Source organism: Pogona vitticeps, chromosome 4 (genome assembly GCF_051106095.1).
Source record: "Pogona vitticeps strain Pit_001003342236 chromosome 4, PviZW2.1, whole genome shotgun sequence".
In the NCBI taxonomy this organism is placed as follows: domain Eukaryota; kingdom Metazoa; phylum Chordata; class Lepidosauria; order Squamata; family Agamidae; genus Pogona; species Pogona vitticeps.
This window is the reverse complement of record NC_135786.1, coordinates 64660108-64681542: the sequence shown is the minus strand read 5'-3', so window position 1 is coordinate 64681542 and position 21435 is coordinate 64660108. Positions and strand designations below refer to the sequence as shown.

General features: G+C 43.0%; 1 protein-coding gene across 1 annotated transcript in view; it reads left to right on the top strand.

Moving 5' to 3' along the window:
• The window catches only part of MOB3C (MOB kinase activator 3C), a 44840-nt gene continuing 23405 nt past the window's right edge, over positions 1 to 21435 (top strand). The window contains exons 1-2 of the mRNA XM_020807501.3: positions 1 to 281; positions 20561 to 21062. Of these exons, the coding sequence (XP_020663160.1) occupies positions 20645 to 21062 (418 nt within the window). The 5' untranslated portion in view covers positions 1 to 281; positions 20561 to 20644. The remainder of the gene's footprint in view (positions 282 to 20560; positions 21063 to 21435) is intronic.

Here is a 21435-nt window from a genome sequence, read left to right as displayed (position 1 = left end):
GCGGGGAGGGTGAAAGGAACGAGCTGGCACGCTACGCCAGGGACAGCTGTGGTCCTCCTCTAGACACACACTCAGGATGTGACATCACGGGGGGGGGGAGGCAGAAAAAGAACAGCCCGAGTTTCTTTCATAAAAACCTTGGCCGGGGGTGCCTATGTGGGATTCTCGACCCCTGCTTTTCCTCGGTCAATACTCCGGAGGAAAGGGATCCGCTCTTTTCGCCGTTTCAGGGGCTGCCGAGGGAGCAGGTTTAATTCGGATCTGCTCCGGACCCAAGGCGGGTGAGTAGGGTCTCTCGCCGCCCACCCGGTATTTCCTTTCACCGACAAGTTGGAGAAGAGCGCGGCCAAGCGGCAGCCAAGTTCTCGGGATCAGAGATGGGGAAAAGTTTCTTTCTCTCTCTCTCTCTCTTTTTCTTTTTAGCAAACTACAGCACCCAGAATCTGTCCAGGAAGTGGGGCTCCCGAACCAAAAGAGACGGTCAGGGCTGAAGCGATTCAGATTGCGAGCCGAGCGGAAGAAAGTTATTCTTCCTCTCCCCACCCCACCCCCCCGGACTCCGACGCCCCGCATTCCCCGGCCGCTGCGGCCATGGTGTCTGGGCACATGCTGGGCGCTGTAGCTGCGGAAAAGAGAGTGAACTTTCCCTCAGTCGGGTTGAATCGCTTCAGCCGAACGGCCGCCGCGCCCCCCCCCCCTTGCCCAGCCTTGCGGGCCAGCTTCGGTTTGTTTCTCCCCAAAGGCCCGCGGGCGGCTGGCCTGTGCGCTCTGCGCCGCCCCCTCGGGAAAGGGAGCCTCGAGGCCGGGCTCGGCCAAGAGGTTTGCAAAGAGTTTGCCGCGTCCGCCGCTGCTGGAACCTGTTCCGGCTGGAAGAAGCGAGTGGGGACCGAGTCGCTTCCCGGAGCAAGGAGGGGAAGGGGTGTGTGTGTGTGGGGGGGCGGAAGGCAGCCAGACCCACGCCCCGCGAGTTTGTCCGCGCGCCTGGCTCTTGTTGGTGTTGGGTGACTGCCAATTGCCACTTGGCAACGCCACGAAGGAAGCGCCCGGCGCCCAGCAATCCTTGTAGGCTGATAGAACCATCGCATCATTATGCGGGCGTTGGAAACGGGAGCTGCGGGTGAGAGGAGCCTGGCTAGACAAACCCCGTGTGTGTGTGTGTGTGTGTGTGTGTGTGTGTGTGTGTGTGTGTGTGTGTGTGTGTGTGTGTGTGTGTGTGTGTGTGTGTGTGTGTGTGTGTGTGTGTGTGTGTGTGTGTGTGTGTGTGTGTGTGTGTGTGTGTGTGTGTGTGTGTGTGTGTGTGTGTCGTTAGGGTGATCTGGTGAATCGCTGAAGTCACTGCAGGTGGCGTTTGAGGCTGGATCGATCTAAGCTGCCCTCCCATACACATATTTTCCCTGGTCAGTTTAGCGGGGCTTGCTCTTGAGCAGGCCATTCTGTTCAGGGCTTGTGATGGCCAGGGGTGTGTGTTATCTAAATACTGTATCTATTTACTCTCAGCTCACGCTGGAGCTAATATGGTAGGCATTTGGCCGTCATGGGAAAGATCACCTCTTCCTGATCCCTGCTATGTTACAGAGGAGTGCCTCTGAGCATGAACAGAAGGACCTGCTATTGTTATATGCTGTCAAGCCACTTCCAACTCATGGCCACCCTATGAACCAGCCCTCTCCAGAATGGCCTGTCTTCAACTGCTCTGCTCAGCTCTTGTAAACTGAAGCCTGTGGCGTCCTTTCAGGAGTCAGTGTATCTCCTATTTGGGCTACCTCTTTTCCTGCTGCCTCCCACCTGTCCCAGGATTATTGAGTTTTCTGAAGAATCCTGCCTTCTCATGGTGTGTCCAAAGTAGAACAGCCTTGGTTTCAACATTTTTGCTCCAAAAATGAAGCCACCTGACCCACATGCTCATCTTTCCGGCTGTTTGGGGTATCCACAAAGCTCTCCTCCAGCACTGCATTTCAAACAAAGCGATCCCCCCCCCCCCCGGTCAGTTTGCTCTCCTATCCAGATTTCACACCCATACATAGTAAGAAGATCGTACTAGGGAGGAATCATAGCACAACCTTTTCCCACATGTGGTATGAAGGAGTAGAGCTCCTTGGGGCTATCTAGGCTTCATTCCCTTTGCTCAGAGAATCATGGGGGGGGGGCAGGGGTTGTTGAGAAAGTCCCAAGCGGGGGCTCATTTGCCACCTGTTACTGCTGATTTGCAGAGAAAGGTTTCTTTAGATAGTCTACTTTCTTAAACAGAGCCCTAGAAGGAATCATTTGGGCCACATGACATTTTAGCCACCCTTCCTATCCACGTCAGCCCTACCAGTGTGGCTTACATTTGATTAAATGTTCCTAAGATGTTAGAACTGAATATCTCCCTAAAGTGGTGTTGCCGAAAAACAGGCTATGTTCCGGCTGTTTCGAGTGAACAGCAGAATTTGAGTCATTTTGCCTGGAAGTTGCAGTACAGTGAGGTCTGAATCCACCCCCAACCTTTTTTTTTTTTTTTTTTGTCTGTTTAAATCTCTCTCCCTCTCCCCCCCCCCACGGTTGCTTTGGACATGTCTTGGTGTTAGGTTGCTCAAAGTTCATTAAGCCTTATTCAAAGCGCATTAAAACGAGTATGTGCTCAGGGTCATCTCTTGACTGGTGACCGGCTGCCCACAGCTGGCGATATGGAACCGAGGTGGGGGACGGAGCAACCATTTCCAGCTCTTCCCTGGAGCCAATTTCACATGTCACGGGACACAGTTCTTGCTGCAGCCTGAAAAATAAAGCACAGTTGTCATTAGTCATGCCTGCAGAACTCTGTAAGTGTTGAAAATGCACTCCCTCCCCCCCCCCCCCCGTCTTCTCTGCAGCTACTTCAGTGAGGTAGGCCAGGCCCCGTAGAGAATGCCCTGCATAGAGTATTTGTTTATTTCTTATACAGGTACTTATAATAAATATATATTTGTTGAGCTCTCCTCCTCAATTTAACTTCACTATAACCTTGAAAGTTTGAAAGAGTTTGGCTACTCCCAAGGTCACATCCGTTGTGTTTCAATGGCCAAGTGGGGACTAGAATTTAGGTCTCCCTCATCCTGATTCAGTGCTCCAGTCACTATGACACATGGCACAAAGCTCTGAAAAGGGGCTTATAAGTTCCTTTTGCATATATGTTCACAAAGCTTCTGCAGTAAATCAAGTTTCTTGACTGTGACTTCTTCCCAAGTGCACTCAGTTAAACACACTTGTATGTACTGTACCTTTTCTCATTTTTATGTAAAATCTGTAGAGATCTGCAGTGTAACCAGAGATGCCTCTGACCATGCTTTTCTGGGGGAGTCTGGGATTTGTATCCAAAAAAAGGGACTGCTTTATGAAGCTCTGGCAACCAGAAATCCTCAATAAAGTTTATATACCACCTCATAGTGCTTAAGGCACTCTCTGGGCATTTAATTATGAAGGATACATTTGCCGCTGCCCCTCCCAGCAAGCTGGGTACTCCATCTACCAACTTGGGAATGATGGAAGGCTGAGTGAACCTTGAGCTGACTGTGTGGGATTGAACTCAGGTTGTGAACAGAGTTTTGGCTGCAGTACTGCAGTTTAACCACTGCTCATCATGTACACACCTCATCCTCTTTCAGCACCTGCATAGCGGTGGAGTTCAGTGATCTCAGTTTCATGACAGTAGTGATTCCATTCAGGTATTTAGTCTGAACTTTACAGGAGTTCTCCGAGGCACGGAACTTATTTTGGGGAATGGGTTTTTGATCTGGGAATATGATTGCTTGTGTGGGCTTTCTCTATGCAGAAACCAGTACTTAACACAAGGGTGCGAGGGAAATGGCAAGGAACTGTGTAGTTTCAGAGAGTGGTGACCCAGTTGCCCTTTCAAAGCATGGAGAACCTTCACCATTCCTGACTCGTGAGGAGGCTGCTATGTTTCTTAACTAAAATGAAAGCATACTGCTGCAGTGGTAGCTACTGTGCTGTGGTGGATATTGGCTTAAATCAAATGTTCATGGTAGGATCAAATTAGACTAGGGTGCATACACATGGCCCTCTCACCACCAGTGGGTCATATCAACCAGCTGTCATTCCCAACAGTGTGTCAATGAGTGTATGAAGTGTTTCTGTGCATGTACCATCATATACACGTGCAATGTTTTGACAGGGAGGAAAATCCTGGCCCACTCAGAATTCCTTCACATGAAGAGATATTCTTCACACAAAGGCCAGCAAGGTATATTTTTGCTCCACTTAGTCCCTAAATATGTAGCTGTAGGGCTCAGAATTGGGGGTTGGGGCAAGCTTGTGCAACCTCTTCCATATTTGCTTTTAATACCTGAGGGGGGTTATTTGAATACCTGTGAGATGAGAAAATGAATTCTGTGGCCTATGGTTGTTATAGGTTTTCTGGGCTGTTTGGCTGTGTTCTTAAGGTTTTTCTCCCTAACACTTTGCCAGTCTCTGTGGCCAGCATCTTCAGAGGACAGGGGTCAGAACAGAGAGCACAGGCATAGTTCTGTCTCCTGTCCTCTGAAGATGCCAACCACAGAGACTGGCAAAGTGTTAGGAAGAAAAACCTTAAGAACATGTCCAAACAGCCCAGAAAACCTACAACAACCATTGGATCCTGGCCATGAAAGCCTTCGAGAATACATCTGTGGCCTATTCTGAAATTTCTCTGGTAATCAGATGAGGGCATTGGATCAATCCAGTCACTAATCCCAACCAGAGCAGGTTCAATGGGATTTGCATAGGTGGCTATGCACCACACACCATCCAGCAGATGTTTCATTCAGTTTGGTACTAGCTTTTGAATTTAGGCCATAAAATCTTTCACTTCCTATTTCCAGAGAATCAATAGTGCTAATTGTCATGATATAAAAATCACAAAATGGCTGTAGGAATTTCTCTATTATCTTTGTGTGTGTGTGTGTGTGTGTGTGAGAGAGAGAGAGAGAGAGAGAGAGAGAGAATGGCCTAAGGTTTCTCACAATGCCAGAATTTCACAATAATTTCTTGCTAGAATTACTTTCTGTTCTTTGCCTTGATTATGTTATTTTCCTGTCACTCCTTTTTCAAGATTACCCGCCAAGCAAGCATAGTTGACTTCTTTTCCAGGAATTTTCCATATTTCAGTATTGAGGTAGCTAGGAAAATGATCTCCAGAAAGCCGGTCTTTTCACTGTAAATTTCACTTGGGCAAAGAGAAACAAAGCACAGCCAGCACTTCCAAAGGAACAATTTTACATGGATAACTTCAGTGGACAGAGATGCTTTTTTCGTCTTCAAGTAGTCACCACTATTTGGTACTAAAACTGGTATGAAGTTTGCATGCCAACCTTCTTCTAAATCCTCATCTGTCATTATTATTGAAAAACCAGCATCATTTTAGCTGACTTGATATCTGACATAGTTGACAGTTGATATTTGAAATCAGAACTGTAGTTGGTGGTGTGTAGTGGCATTGATTACATGACAGTATTTAATTGTTGATGTTAAATGGTACTTAACATTTAGAGTTCTTGCTGGAATTAAGGGTGTGTTTTTCTGTTTGAATCTAATAATCAATAATGTCTGATCAATAACATTTGATACATCAATAATATTTGATACTAGAATGTTAACACTTGTCTTCTGGATTCTTCCCTGCCTTGCCTGCTCTCTTAGAACTGTTATTTCAATATTAAACGCAGCATACAGTGATCTCTCTGGTGGTATTATTAAGTTCGGAGAGAGATGGTTCTAAGAAGAAACTGATAAGAACCACAGGTGGGGGGATCTGTCTGAACAGTGGGATGAATCTGGCCCAGAGGCAGTAGCATATTTTTGCAGGAGCTGAAAGAGGCAAAGCTTCTTTTAGTTAGAGATTGCCCAGTTTCAGGCTGAGTAAGTTATTCTTAAACATTCAAATTCATTTCTAAGAATGTTGTTGACTGTGACTGTACAATACAGATTGACTGATTGAATTTTAAGCAGTCTTTGATGGTTTCTGTTCCACTTTGACTCTGTTGACACTAGTTTCAGTTTTGGATCATGTGGACACCAGGATTCTTTTTCTTCCTTCTTGCCAGAAGCAAAATAATGATGGAAGGATCAGCTGACAGGATGCTGTCATTAACCATGACATGTCCAAATGTGTTTACAGTCCTCACATTCATCATGCAGTCGCCTTCTGAGTTCCCTGGCACTAGGATGTAGTATTGATATCATGGGTGGAAGGAAAGATGAACAAAATGCTCAGTGCGGATCGTCACTATGAATATAAAAATCTGAGCTAATTCTTCCTCGCATTAGAAAGGGATTTTTAACTGAGAAGCAGAATGGTACGGAAAGCAGCCACCTTATCATTTGTACTGCTGGATAGCTCAAAGAGGTCACCGGTTCAATTCCCCACTGTGCCTCCTTGACAGGGGCTGAACTTGATGATCTATAAGGTCCCTTCTAGTTTTGCAGTTCTAAGATTATTAAGATTATCTTTAAACCTAAGAAAAAACAAAACCCACAGCTGAAATGATGAGAAACGTCTAGTGTGTCATTCTGGCTGTTTTGGGTACAGAACATCTCTGCTGCCGTGATCTCATAACAGAGTAGTTGCCTTGGGTCCTTTTGAGGAGAAAGCTGGGGTAAAAATATTTTAAATAAATAATAAGCTTCTTTTGGTTCATCAGAATGCCTTAAAATGATATGATACTCCAGCCTGTTGCTTGTATTATCAGTTTCACACACTCATGTTACATGAAGGTGGTTATTGTTTAAACTTGTTTGTATGAATTCCTCCCTAAATCTGCTTGTCAGCTAGATGTTTATAGGGAGGAATAAGAACATACGGTTTGTGAACCTAAGAAAGCCAATACCTTCGAACTGCTATAGCAAATGGAGGAAAAATTAGTTTGTGGATTACAACCCAACTAAATTTCCCAGTCATCATGGCTACTGATATCTGCTGTCCTAGTGCAAAAAAGCAACATTTACAAGGCCTGCATGAGAAGTCATGATGAATTTAAAAGCAAAAGCAGTGTTGTACCTGCAAAGTGAGAACAAAATGTTTGATTTCAGTGAATGGGTGGGAATCAGTTTACCAAGTTTATATAAAACACATACAGAGAAAATGGCCCAGTTTCTATGATGAGCTGCTGTAAATCTTTTCTGATGTACAGCAACTCATCATAGAAATGGCCATTTTCTTCATCTTCTTCTTTGAGAGTGTTATGAATGTATGCAAAGGTTAAAGCACTCGATAAAGTGGATAAAAGTCAAGAGACAGAAATTGCCATGCTTTGGAAAATCAACAGTCTTTTATCTGAGCCTGTATTCTGGTCCCCATGTAGCCAAAGACCTAATATTTCAGGTTATTTTTAGCAAACCAGTTTTTGTTGCCTATTCCCAGATTCTTGTGGTTCATGTAAAAGGTGCATCCTAGGTGTTAAAATGGGTGCATACAAATGTGCCCGTACCATAGTACTACCACCTCTGCTTCGCCTCTTTTATAAATGGTGCTATGTTACGCCTGCACTGCAGCAGTTGTTATCCCCACTTCACCAGGTTAAAAGTGCAAATCCAGGTTTCAAAGTGTTCTTGAGTGAGATGGGCTAAGTTTCTGGCCACTACTCATTCAGTTACCCCTTCCATCTGGTAACATCCAGCCCCTATTTCATAACCAGAAGGAGAACGCATGACAAGCAGAAGTGAAGAATATCTGTTCCTTTGGTATTTCAGTCATCTTGGAGAGGACCAGGGAATGTGGACTGAAATATCAAGAGGAAAGAAGGACAGGGCCAGAGAGGTATCAAGAGTACTCCTGCTAAGTATGTGCCTCAGCAGGTACCCGGCAGTTCTAATCTCTGATGCCTGTGATAACCATGCACTTAAATTTGCTTGTTTATTCTCCTAGCTGACTGTAATTACTTGAAACATTCTGGTTTTGCTGATCTACTTACTTGTTGGAATTCCAGTAGCTAGTTCTTTCTACCCCACGTGTAAGGGTTAATTATCAAGTATTTCTCCAGAATTTGAAAAGCTTTTTGCATTTCTTGTTGCCTTCTGGCTTTCCTGACATAAAATTGAGATAATGTATCTAAGACCATAAAGTGTTGTGGCTGAGTGGTGATTTGGATGGGGATTTTTGTTTTCCAACCCAGCATTCTTTCTTGTCCTAGGTGCATAACAGAGGTAACATAGCTTATTCATTCTTCAGGAATGTCATAGCTTAGTTCGTGAATCCTTCCATATTTGTCAGCCTTCTCCTGGTACACAATGTCATTGCAGATGGGTTTGGGAGCTGAAAGTAACATTATAGATAACTGTGATTAGAAGATATTGTTCCTTAACTGTTGAAAATATCTGATTATTTAGTAAGAATGTTCAACTTCTTTCATCAATTTGCAGTATTTTGTGACTGGTTTTCAGGGATTCCCTTGAAATCTGATTTCTGAAGAACAAACATCTACCTGAATCATGGCTTTCCAACACCAAAGTAGCTTCAGCTTCTATCATGGTCTCTTTGTAACCATCTTTGGCACTGGACTGGGGCCTTACAATTATATGGATCTATGTAGATGCTGTTGCAGATATAGTGAGATCCTAAATCCCAGAATATCTTCCCACAGTCTGTTTACATCTCCATAGGCACAGGGAGGGAAAAAGAACAGGAAGTGTCCATTCATAATGCACAGCAGCAAAAACAACAACAAGAAGCCAGCAAGAAAGGCAGCAGCTACTTCCTGCCTCACATCTATCCCCCTTATCCGGTTAGTAGGTTATAGCCAGGTCCTACATTCTGTGCTGTAAAACAAAGGAGGTGGTAGGGAGGGGTGAAGACGGAAAGTAATTTCATACTGGTGGCAATCATTATTCCTGGGAACAAAGATCAGTTCAGAATTTGCTAAGCACAGCCTATTGCAGACCTCAGTGGATTCCGATGCCTTGACATTTTGTCACATGCCCCCATGAGCGCTACTTTGAGAAGCATGACAGTGATCAGCTTTCTCTACCTTGGCACTCTCTGAGTGTGTTGGACTTCAGTTCCCATCACCCTCTCTTCACACACTTAATAAGCTAGGGGACTGGAGATCATAGGCATTAGAATCCTAAACAGTTGGAGGGGTGCTTTGTTAAGGAAGGCTATATATTAAATCCCCAATGACTGATTATTTTGAAACATGTCACTTCTTCACATCCTTTCCTTTATAGCTACACAATGTCACATGCACATTTAATAATGAATCGCTTACTCTTCTGCTCTTAGACGGCAAAGGATCTTTCCAAACTTGAGAGCTACCAAGCTGTCTCTATAGCTCTTGCAACATGTAGGCAGGGGCCACCTCTGTCATCACATTGAAATGACCAAAGTGCGTACACCCCTAAGTGACAATGTCCAAACTGAGTAGCCGTTTTCCCTCCCTGGTGTCATGAGACCTGTTAGTGTCTCAGGTGTGAAGGAGGAGCAGGTGTTATCATTCTCAGTCTCTCAGACTGGTCACTGGAAGTTCCACATGGCACCATGGTAATACACTGAGGATCTGAAAAACCAAATTGTTGCTCTACATAAAGATGGCCTAGGATATAAGAAGATTTCCAAAACCCTGAAACTGAGCTGTAGCATGGTTGCCAAGACCATAAAGCAGTTTAACAGGACAGGTTCCACTCAGAACAGGCCTCGCCATGGTCGACCAAAGAAGTTGAGTGCCTGTGCTCAGCATCATATCGAGAGATTGCCTTTGGGAGATAGATGTATGAGTGCTGCCAGCGTTGCTGCAGAGGTTGAAGGGGTGGGGGATCAGCTTGTCAGTACTCAGACCATATGCCACACACTCCATCAAATTGGTCTCCAGGGCTGTTATCCCAGAAGGAAGCCTCTTCTAAAGATGATGCACAAGAAAGCCCACATACGGTTTGCTACAGACAAGCAGACTAAGGACATGGATTTCCGGAACCATGTCCTGTGGTCCAGTGAGACCAAGATAAACTTACTTGGTTCAGATGGTGTCAAGCATGTGTGGTGGCAACCAGCTGAGGAGTACAAAGAGAAGTGTGTCGTGCCTACAGTCAAGCATGGTGGTGGGAGTGTCGTGGTCTGGGGCTGCATGAGTGCTGCCGGCACTGGGGAGCTACAGGTTATTCAGGGAACCATGAATGTCAACATGTATTGTGACATACTGAAGCAGAACATGATCCCCTCCCTTTGGAGACTCGGCTGTAGGGTAGTATTCCAACATGATAACGACCCCCAAACACACCTCCAAAATGACCACTGTCTTGCTAAAGAAGCTGAGGGTAAAGGTGATGGACTGGCCAAGCATGTCTCCAGACCTCAACCCTATTTATTGAGGTTCTCTGGGGCATCCTGAAATGGAAGGTGGAGGTGTGCAAGGTCCCGAACATCCACCAGCTCTTCGATGTCATCATGGAGGAGTGGAAGAAAACTCCAATGGCAACCTGTGAAGCTCTGGTGAACTCTATGCTCAAGAGGGTTAAGACAGTGCTGGAAAATAATGGTGGCCACACAAAATATTGACACATTGTGCCCAATTTGGACATTGTCACTTAGGGGTGTACTCACTTTTGTTGCCAGCGGTTTAGACATTAATGGCTGTGTGTTGCGTTAGTTTGAGGGGACAGCACATTTACACTGTTGCACAAGCTGTATACTCACTGCTTTACATTGTAGCCAAGTGTCATTTCTTCAGTGTTCCACGTGAAAAGATATACTAAAATATTTATGAAATGTGAGAGGGTGTACTCACTTCTGTGATATACTGTAACTTAGCTTCCTGTTCATATTTATTCCTAACCCCAGAGATCATAATAAATGGAGGTGCAACTGGTACACAGATATTGCTTCTTATACATTATGCTTCATTATTTATTACATTTACTGTATATTGTCTCCAGTAATTTCAGGGCATCATAATCATCATCAATTGTCTGTCATCAAGTCAGTCTGACTTATGGTGACCCTTTTCAGAGTTTTCTAGGTGGAGAGTACTCAGAAGTGGTTTACCATTCCCTTCTTCTGGGGGCGCCCTGGGATTGTGCAGCTTTGCCCACAGCTGCACAGCTCAGTGCATTAGGTATCTGGCTTCAGAGTCAGAAACTGGGAGTTCACGGGAGCATACGTGGCTCAAAAACCCTATAAGGAAGGTGAAGCTGAGAGTGTATGACTGGTCCAAGGCTACCTGGTGAGCTTTTGCCTAAGTCAGAATTTGAACCCACATATTCTGAGTTCTGATCTTACACACCAGTTCTCACAACACTAGCATACTTTAAGACGATATTCCTTAAGGTGTATTTAAGTCTTCATCCAAATCACTACAACTGCCTTCTTCTCTTTTGTTATGGAATAAGCATGCTTCGAGATGGTGGGTTCCAAGCACTACCAATCCAGTAGTAATATATGATTACCTCTCCCGTATTATTGACTTTTTTTTTCTGCTTTAAAAAGTGTAAATGGAAGAAGTGTTGGGGAAACACAAGAGATACACATATTAAGGAAAACATCCTCTGGAGCCATCTACATTTTCATGAATGAGGCAGGATAATTACTGGCCAATAAAAGCCTTGTCTGGATGGAAACATGAAAAATAGTTAGCAACAAATGCCATCTTGTGTCTACTGGAAGCCTCAGCTTCTGTCTTTAAACCTCAGACACAGGAGGCATCTGAGTTACACAGCAGTGAAGGCAAGGCATTTTGCACATGCTCAGAGAAATATTCCCCACAGGTTGCCTGTTCCAAAACTGTGCTCTGCTGGCACTCAGAGGAGAATCGAGGGCTAAATTCTGTTCCATGCCTTAAACCAAGTAAGCCATTCTGAACATTTTGTCCATGTTTAAAATATCTGAAAATTCTAGACTGTGGCTAGAAGGGGAAGACAAAAGATTACAATCAACTAAAATAAAGTAAGAGAGAGAGAGAGAGAGAGAGAGGAGAGAGAGAGAGGGCACTAAGATTTATTTATTTAATTTATTTATTTAATTTATTTATTTAATTTATATGCCACCCACACTACCCAAAGGTTTTTTTAAAAAATCTTTCTACAAAGTATAAACGTCTGGGTTTTTTTGTCTGAGAACAAATTAAATCCCTTCCCCCATAAAAGGGGTATTCCTCTGTTAAAGAGAGATGTGGTTCCATAGTGTTGGGGCTATTATGAATACAAAGCCTTCCATTTTTCAATTAAAACCATGTTTCCTTTCCCATTCATTCCTGATTTTAAAGGCATGTCTTGTATGGAATAATACCAATTCCCCTCCAATCTTCAGCAATTGCACTCAACTCAATATAGCCGCACGCCACTGCCTTTTAAACAGTCCTCATTGTGGCCTGCAGTCCAGTTTTGCTCACAGTGACTCAGAGGCAAAATAGTCACTTTGGCTGGACAGTGGCATTAGACCAGTAGTTCCCAACCTTGGACCTCCAGATGTTCTTAAACTAAAACTCCCATAAGTCTTCACCACTAGCTGTGCTGGCCAGGATTTCTAGTTGTTGTCTAAGAACCTCTGGGGATCCAAAGTTGGGAACCATTACATTAGAGGAAAGGATCAGGCAGATCCAGCAGAAGTATCAAGACTGAACCTCTGACCGGCAGGGCACCCATCTCCATAATAGCCCAGCAGAGCAGACAGAGAACCACAGAAGCTTATGATTTACTTCCTCTTCCTTTCCAAACATCTGCCCCAGAGTCATTTGCCTCTCAATTAGACAAGTGTTCACTAGCCCAACTTAAAAGTAGTCACACTGTCAGGCAGTTTCCCAGTTCTCACAGTATTCCAGACCTCCCAACAACTAGAAGGTACAGTGTAATGGTATGTGCAACAACTAAGTAAGTTCCTTTGGTGCCCAATCAGGCTTGCACTCCAGATAAGTATGAATGGGACTAAAGTCTTTGACAGAAACAAAATGAGGAATAGTTGTCTTCTTTTAGTGCACATCACAGGAAGCTGTGTTATAGGAAGTTGGTCTGTTGGACAGTGTTATTCTCACCAACTTGCACCAGCTGCCCAGGATTTTAGGCCAGGGATTGAGTTTGGAATCTGTGGGTATAACCTGTATGTCTAGCTACAGAACATACTGAATTAAGCAGGTTTGATTCAACTACAGATGCAGTTGGGCAATTATCTAGGGCTCAAATTCTGGAGTGTCTACTTTTGTTGCCAGTGGTTTAGACATCAATGACTCTGTGTTGCACTATTTTGAGGGGACAGCACATTTATACTATTATACAAGCTGTATACTCACTGTATACTCACAGTGTCATTTCTTCAGTGTTGTCACATGAAAAGACATACTAAAATATTTATGAAATGTGAGGGGGTGTACTCACTTCTGTGATATACTTACATTGGCTTAGAAGTATATATTTATTCAAGTGGTAAAGAATCCCTCTGGAAGGGCCCAAATTTAATTTAATTTATACCCAACTTTTCTCCCAGCAGAGGAACTCAAGGTGATATACAAAGATTTTTAAAAAATATATTAAAACTAATTAAAACATAATAAATTATAGCGATTAAATATATTAAGCATTTAAAAAAGTACTAAATAAAACCTCTTTGATAGAGTTTAAAAGCCCCTTTTTTAATTTAAAAAGAAAAAAAGACCTCTGTTCAAACCTTGTTGTGCTCAAGGTCTTACTATAGAATGATGAAGTTGGTGTTAAGTTGACCTATCTTTGACCCATTTGGTGTAGATCATGATTCAATGCACGCTGACTGGTACATTTTACAGCAAGATTGAGTTCATGCTGTATTTCCTGCTTCCTCCAAAGTGGGATCTGCAAGCAGTTTTGAAGGGCTACAGAGTGTTAAAGCAGCTCAAGCTATTTTCATCAATACTGGAGACTGCTTTAAAATGCTGCTTTAATGTCTCTCTCTCTCTCTCTCTCTCTCTCTCTGTGTGTGTGTGTGTGTGTGTGTGTGTGTATGAGAGAGAGAGAGAGAGAGAGAGAGAGAGAGAGCGCACACCATGGATCTCTCACTGCTCATCCTGTCTGTTCAGTCCTTCAGTACAAGAATGGCAGAGATCACTGTGAGGAAAATCAGCTGAATGATTTAGCTCAGTTGCTACTGGAGCTTTAAAAGCTGTTGGCTGGCCATCACTGTCCCCCTGAGGATATCTGTGTATTCCAAAAATATGCTCTCATTATCTGGCACTTGGAAAACGATAACAAAGATAATTCCCAATGGTGATAAATATTCTAAAAGAAAACAGTTTATTAATGGAATAATCATCTATGTTAAATGAATGCATGAAGAGCTTAACCAGACAACATGTGATATAAGCCACAGATCCTTTGTATAGGTTTTTTTAATTTACTTGTTTATTTTATTGATTTGAGAGAGAGAGAGAGAGAGAGAGAGAGAGAGAGACCACTAAGCTTTTAAAAAATCTTTCTACAAAGAATAAAGGTCTGGGTTTTTTTGTCTGAGAAGAAAACCCAGACTTGTCCGGACTTCCTCCTTTGCAAGATTCATGGTAGCTCACAAGGTAAATAAAAAACAGTTATCTAAATTGAACATAATAAGTAAGAGTAGTACAACATGGATACCCGGCAACGTTTCATGGACAGACTGGGACTCAGGAGGCCTGAGTTTGAATTCTCACTTAGCTGTGCAACTTCATTGGGGGAGTGGAACTGGTAAAACCACCCCTTAAATATCTCACTTACCTTGAATGCCCTGTTAGTATGGCTTTAAGTCATTTCCAACTTGACAGTGCATAGCAATAATATTAAGATGTGAATAAGTTATGTCAAAGGAACGCTATTGAAGAGACACTAAATTAAAGTGATACCCAGTGTAGTGTTGACAGTATACAGTATAACAGCAACAAATTAAAGTAATTTTAAAATCATTTATAAGCTCAATAAGAAGGAAAAAAGGCCCTCCATTAGATTTCAGTGGTCTAATAAGTAAAAAAAATCTGTCTAAATGAAAAGGTATTTTCAAAAACAGAATCTCCAACGTGTGGCTTGATTATGGGAAACTGGATCTATGCCATGGGAGCAAGGCTTTGGCTCTTTTGCTTCACTATGATCCTGAATGGAATAAGCTCCACATGTACGTAGCTGCTATTCACAGGGAGAGGAAAATGTGTTCTGTTGTACATACTGTGTTGCAGGACATCTACTGGGGGCATTGACCGATCATTACTTCCTTCTTTACATGGGCAGCACTGCATGTGAGTGTAGCTGTCCTGGATTGCCTCTAGTACTGGTTCCAGTGGGTATGCTCATTCTCCTTCCTTGCTTCCTTGCTTCCTTGCTTCCTTGCTTCATTGCTTGCTTGCTTGCTTGCTTGCTTGCTTGCTTGCTTGCTTCCTTCCTTCCTTCCTTCCTTCCTTCTAGCATAAACGAACGAACGAACGAACGAACGAACGAACGAACGAATGAATGTATGAATGAATGTTTCTGTATTTAATTAAGGTACTGTTTTGTTATTTTCATGTAGTTGTTTATTTTACTGATTGGTTTGGTGTTTCCTAGTTTGCATTTGTTTTGCTGCACTAGTTGTATCCTAAATTCTCAGAAGTCATCCTTTCAGAAAGTCTATCTGTACTGGCAGTAATAAATATTGAAATACTACACATTAATACAAGAAAGATCAATCTAGCAGACACTTTTCTGAAATACAAAAACTCCAAGTTCTCGTGATATCTGAAAACCTTCCTACAGTAGATTCTTGCCTCTGCCTGTTGCTTTTACTCCTTTATTTCTGTGGCCAAAGAAAGAAGGGCCTAATGACGGACTGGATCAACTGCATTCTTTACCTTTTCTTTTCTTAATCTCAGAGATGACACCCTTCGGCAGGTTGCTCCTTCTGAACCTTTGTTCTCAGTTCTAGAAAATGCTAATTATAATAAAAGCCTGTTGGGAAGCCATGAGGAAACCATTTTCATCAGATGAAACTATTTTCTGACATAGGTATTATATCTATTAGGGAAAAGCTTATTCTGGGTCCTCTTGTTACAAAATCCCCCCCATGTTTGTGGTTGTATTTGCATGCATTATGAATCCATGATGTGTCATGCCTTCCTGTCATAGATATATGCAGCAATATAAATAGGTATGCACTGGTCATGCCAGACTGTATACAGTGGTGCCCCACATGACGATGATAATCCGTTCCATAGAAATCGCTGTTTAGCGAAATCATCATCATGCGTTTCCTCATTGGAATGCATTGAAAACTGTTTAATGCATTCCAATGGGGAAAATACATCATCGTCCTGCGAAGATCACCCACAGGGCAGCCATTTTGCGAAGCGCCAATCAGCTGTTAAAATGGCTGTCCTGTGAAGCATCAGTCCTGAAAACATAGGGAAGCCATTTTGCAAAGCTGCTGGTCAGCTATAAAAATCGTCGTCTTGTGAAAAAACGGTCTGTGAAGCACGGACCAAATCATCGTCCAGTAAAAATCGCCGATTGGAATCACTGTTTTGCGAATCGTTATAGCGATTGCAAAACCTCATCGTCATGCAGATTCATCGTTTTAAGAGGTCGTCATCTAGTGAGGTACCACTGTACATTTTTGTACACTCTTTTTTATTCAATAGGATCATTGATGGAGAAGTGCAATGCACCAAGCACTACTGAAACAAAGATTGTAACTATTTACACCTTTCAAAAGTGGTTTAAGAATCTGTTCTTAACAATTATCACCTTTATTGAACCTGAGAGAATATGGAAACACATGTTTTCTGCTAGAGCAAGCCCAGAAATAGTGTTCAAATGAGCATACTCTCAAGGACAGCACTGAAATAACATAGCTGAATTGGGTGCCTATGGCTCTCCTCCAGATAAACGGTCTTGTATGTTGGTGTTTGAGAGCTCTCTCTGCTGATATTCTGAATGCAGATTTTTGTGTACAAGAGAAAGCTGATCTGCAGAAGATCTTTTTTCCTTGTTCAAATCCTGAAGCTGTGGGTGTTTCCAGGGGGACATTTCCTGTGAATTCACAGAATAACAGGACTTCAGATAATGGGTTGTCTTCCACTTGTATCAAACTGTTCTCCACTGCTTCATCCATATTTGATCCTGACTACAAACAGACACAAACACAGATAAACAAGCAAAAACAGAAAAGGAGGAATTGCTGCACAATGCTTTTTGACAGATAACTCTTGAGAACTGTGTTTCTGGAAGAAGCACACTTCACTACACAAAATACTATTATGATCCACTCTAAGACAACAGAATCTTATCTTAAAGATATTTTTTTATAAAAGTAAGAGGCTGCTTGTTATATTATCTCCAAGTACACAACAAAGACACTGAGGGCATAGCTGATAGCGCTCCAACCAGTGTCTCTTATATATAATCTAACAGGGATGATCCAGATACTCTAGAAAGGCCACACGTTCAGCTGAAAGGACACACACCTGCCCCTTGTCTTCACTACCACAGCCATATCTAGAGCAGAGTGACTGAGGCTTTGATCCAGGGCCCTGGAACTGAGAAGGCACAAAAATTTGCTGCTGGAGTGGAGGACGTCCATCTGTTGGCATTTACTGCTGGCAGCATACAAACCCCCATGCTCCAAATGGGTGCACCACCTCTGTCAGCTCCTGCCCAGGCACAACACAGGCAGAATCAGCATGGAACTGCTATGGCCGTTGCACACTCAGACCCAGACATCCCTCCCCATTCTTCTTTCCTCTCCCTATATATGACAATCACACATGACTCAAGCTCAGCCAATAGGGCAGTGAATCACCAGGTGCCAACATTGGTACTTATGGCTCTGTTCAAGTGACATGTAGTTCCGTCCTATGAATGCTTGATGATACACTTATTTAGCAGTACTTGGGAACTATCTACCACCACAGTCACTTTCTCACAGTTTATTACTGTCTTATTGTGGTAAAACTCGAAAAGAGGAACCACATCAGGAAGTGAAATCTGTTGTGACTTTTTCCCATGTTAGTATTACCTTTCCTCACCTACATTACCACAGCATCCTATGACCAAACCATGGGGAAGCAGCTTCCAAGCTATTGGAACAACCCAGCTTGGAAAAGATACCCTGAACTGGCTGTAATACCCCAACCACCATGGACAGAGGTCATGTTGACTGTAATCCCCTAAAGGATTTTTTTCCAAGCTCTCTGTGGAAGTAAACAGGAGTACTGTAAATAGTAAAGGTCCGTTTAGCTTAGTTCTGTGAAATTGACTGGTGGCCTTACTCTTTTGGGACTAAACACTTCCTAGCAATGTAGTCTATACCCAAACCTAAACCCTAACCAAACCCTCATTCTGGGGGCAGCCATGACCTCACCTGTCCGTCACAGCTGGGCAGTAAATCATCAGCCAATGGTGTGACTGAGGGTGGAACTGAAGGGGAGGAGCTGTTATAAAAAGGGGGGTGAAGAGTGTGTGAGGAGAGATTGATTGAGTGAGAGAGTGAGATCTGGAGAGATCTGGTGTGAGAGAGAAAGAGGCCTGCGTGCCTGAGTGTCAGTGAGGGAATGTCTATGTGGTTGATTTAAAATAAGAAAGTGATTTATAAAGTGATTATCTTTCTGTGATTCTCATATTTTATTTTTTTGTAATCAATAAACCAAGTTTTATTTTTGAAAGAAACCCTTGTCCTTTTTATTTAAAGGAAAGGTTGGTGGCAGCAAGAGTGTTTAGTGGCGTGGTGGGCATTCTGAGAGGCCTGAGTAGGAGGTGACCTCAGAGTGGCTCAGCCACGTTACAGTGCCCAAGACCACATAAGTTGGCTCTTATAAGGCAGAGTGGAAAATTAAGCTGCTGACCCCTGGTGAGCCAGGTGCTCTGACTCACTGAGTGATTAATATGAGTGTGTATATTTGTACATGTATGTCTAGTGTAGCTGTGTTTTTTAAGGAAGAAGAGTGAAATGAGAAATCGCAATAGGAAATTCTTTTCTCATAATAAGATATGGCCCCTTCTGTACATTGCTCTGAAATGTTGCCAGAGGGAGAAATTGCCTCATATTTCTGCTCCTTGAAGTACAGAGTTGTTGCATGCAGTGCCACCATTTTCCTACTGACATTTGGAATGTCAGCCGAGCACAAGCTACCCCTGGCCCTTATCCCGTATGTTTTCCCATGGCTCAAAACATATTCAGCTCCTCCCCAGTGACTCCTAGTGAGGAATCAAGTACATGTGAGATCCAAGAGTCTTTTTTCAAATATAGAATTCATTGGAAATAAGCATATCAAAAGTGATAGCCACACAGCTATGTGAACTGCCAAACATCTGTATTCCCAGTAGATGTGGAGGGAATGGCCAAGTCACAAAGCAAAAAGGAATATTTTTTTCTCGGGCTGAAAATGGAACAGCTGCTGAGGAAATCCCTCCCTTCCTGGCAGTGATATGTCCATATTTGCGGAATTGTGTTGGGGTGTCACATTACTACTTTAAAGCAGCGTCTGTGCAATGGCTAGATAAGGGTTTTTTTCAGTTGTCCTGTTGCAGTAGCCTTGAAGCATTAATGGATAAAGAATGACCTTGTTGTTGCCTTTTTATTTTGCTGGGGAGTGGTGTCAGTGATGTAAAACCTTTGGTTTAGAAGCAAAGGTTACTTTGAGACCTACATCATGAGAAGCCATAGTTTGTTGAAACCCACGTTGGTGTGGTTGGTGAACCTGCATTGGCTATAACAAGCCATATTTTATTAACAAGCTACAAACCGTATTTAGGATGAATGTTTTGATGTTGGTTTCTCAACTTTGCCTTGTTTTAATTATGGCCCTAGTATCTTCATTCACCACCTTGGCTTGTCCCTATCTTGTTTCCTCAGCTGCCTATCCTGATGCAGGAACTAACCAAAAAAAAAAGAGTTGGAGTAAAACAAACCAGAAAGGAGGGGTGGCAAGCCCTGGTTTGTTTGGTTGTCTGCAATGCAATTTTCATCTTAACTAATTCATGGTTATCAAAAGGTTTGTTTGTCATGACTTACAGATGTGCTCTGAAGATTATGGTGGCTGATTACAGCTTTTGTGACATCACAAGGACCTGCACTTTGATCCCTGATTTTGGCCCTGAAATTCCAGGGAATGGGAATGCAGCTTACACAGCAACCCTGGACTCTGAGAGTTGTTGTGAGGAATATAGAGGAGGAAACACGTTGCTGCTACTTGAAGCCCCTTAGAGATACAATGGGACAAATATGCAATATAAAAATCATAATAGATTGTTGTTTCTTACTCATGGCTTTTGCTCAAGAATACAAAGTGCAGTGCTGAACTTAATACGTTAACAAGAGGGGCAAGCAAAATGTATATATCCATAGTTCGTTATAATATACTTGAATTGTAACCCTCTTTAGCTATTCTCTAAGAATTCAGTTCTAGCTAAATCGTTGTTGTGCTGTCACTTTTAGCAGGGGGACATTAGTTGAAACTAGGATGTAGAACGATGCCAGTGGATGGGTACTGCATAAAGATTACTTATAGAGACACCACTGCTCATTTTGCATGCAGCTTGGACTTTGTTCTTTGGTCTCTATTTCCAAATTGTTTTTTTCTCAATTTCCAAGCATCTCAAATTAGCAAGGTGGGTTTTGTCAAAATGCCTGATTTGAATGCTTTGTGGCTGTTTTATCTTTCAGAAGCTGTCCTTGAATTTTCTGCTTGGGATTTTCACCATTGGCAAACACGATTGCCATAGCCATTCTGGCTCATCTGTGGCCAGAATGGCTTTATGCCTTAAGCAAGTTTTTAACAAAGACAAAACATTTCGTCCTCGGAAGAAATTTGAGCCAGGCACCCAGCGATTTGAGCTGTATAAGAAAGCCCAGGCTTCTCTCAAATCAGGACTAGACCTGAAGGCTGTGGTCCAGCTACCTCCAGGAGAGAACATCAATGACTGGATTGCAGTGCATCTTGTGGACTTCTTCAACAGGATAAACCTGATCTATGGGACCATGTCAGAGTTCTGTACTGAAAAGACCTGCCCTATCATGTCAGGTGGGCCCAAGTATGAGTACCGATGGCAAGACGATCACCGATTCAAGAGGCCTACTAAGCTGTCGGCACCCCAGTACATGTGCATGCTGATGGACTGGATTGAGAAACTAATTAATAATGAGGACATCTTTCCTACCAGGATAGGTAAGTGTACTATGTTTGCTGCCTAAGAGACTGCCTTCTGCCAAATCTGGCAATATGTGTGTCTGTATCCACAGCTACCTGGGGTATTCTGGGTGCTGTAGTTCAAGAATACAAATCTGCATACCTCCAGTCACTGACTATTTCTAGCAATATGAGGCCAGTCCAAGGCCTGTGATCATCACCATGAATCTGCACCTGAGCTCTGGAAAATTTGTTTTTATTCCATTTATGACTCATAGAATCCTATAGCCCAGAGGTTCCCAACTTTGGGTCCCCAGATGTTCTTGGACTAGAACTCCCAGTAGCTTTCACCATTAGCTGTGTGGGCCAGAATTTTTAGGAGTCGTAGTTGTAGTCTGGGGACCCGAGGTTG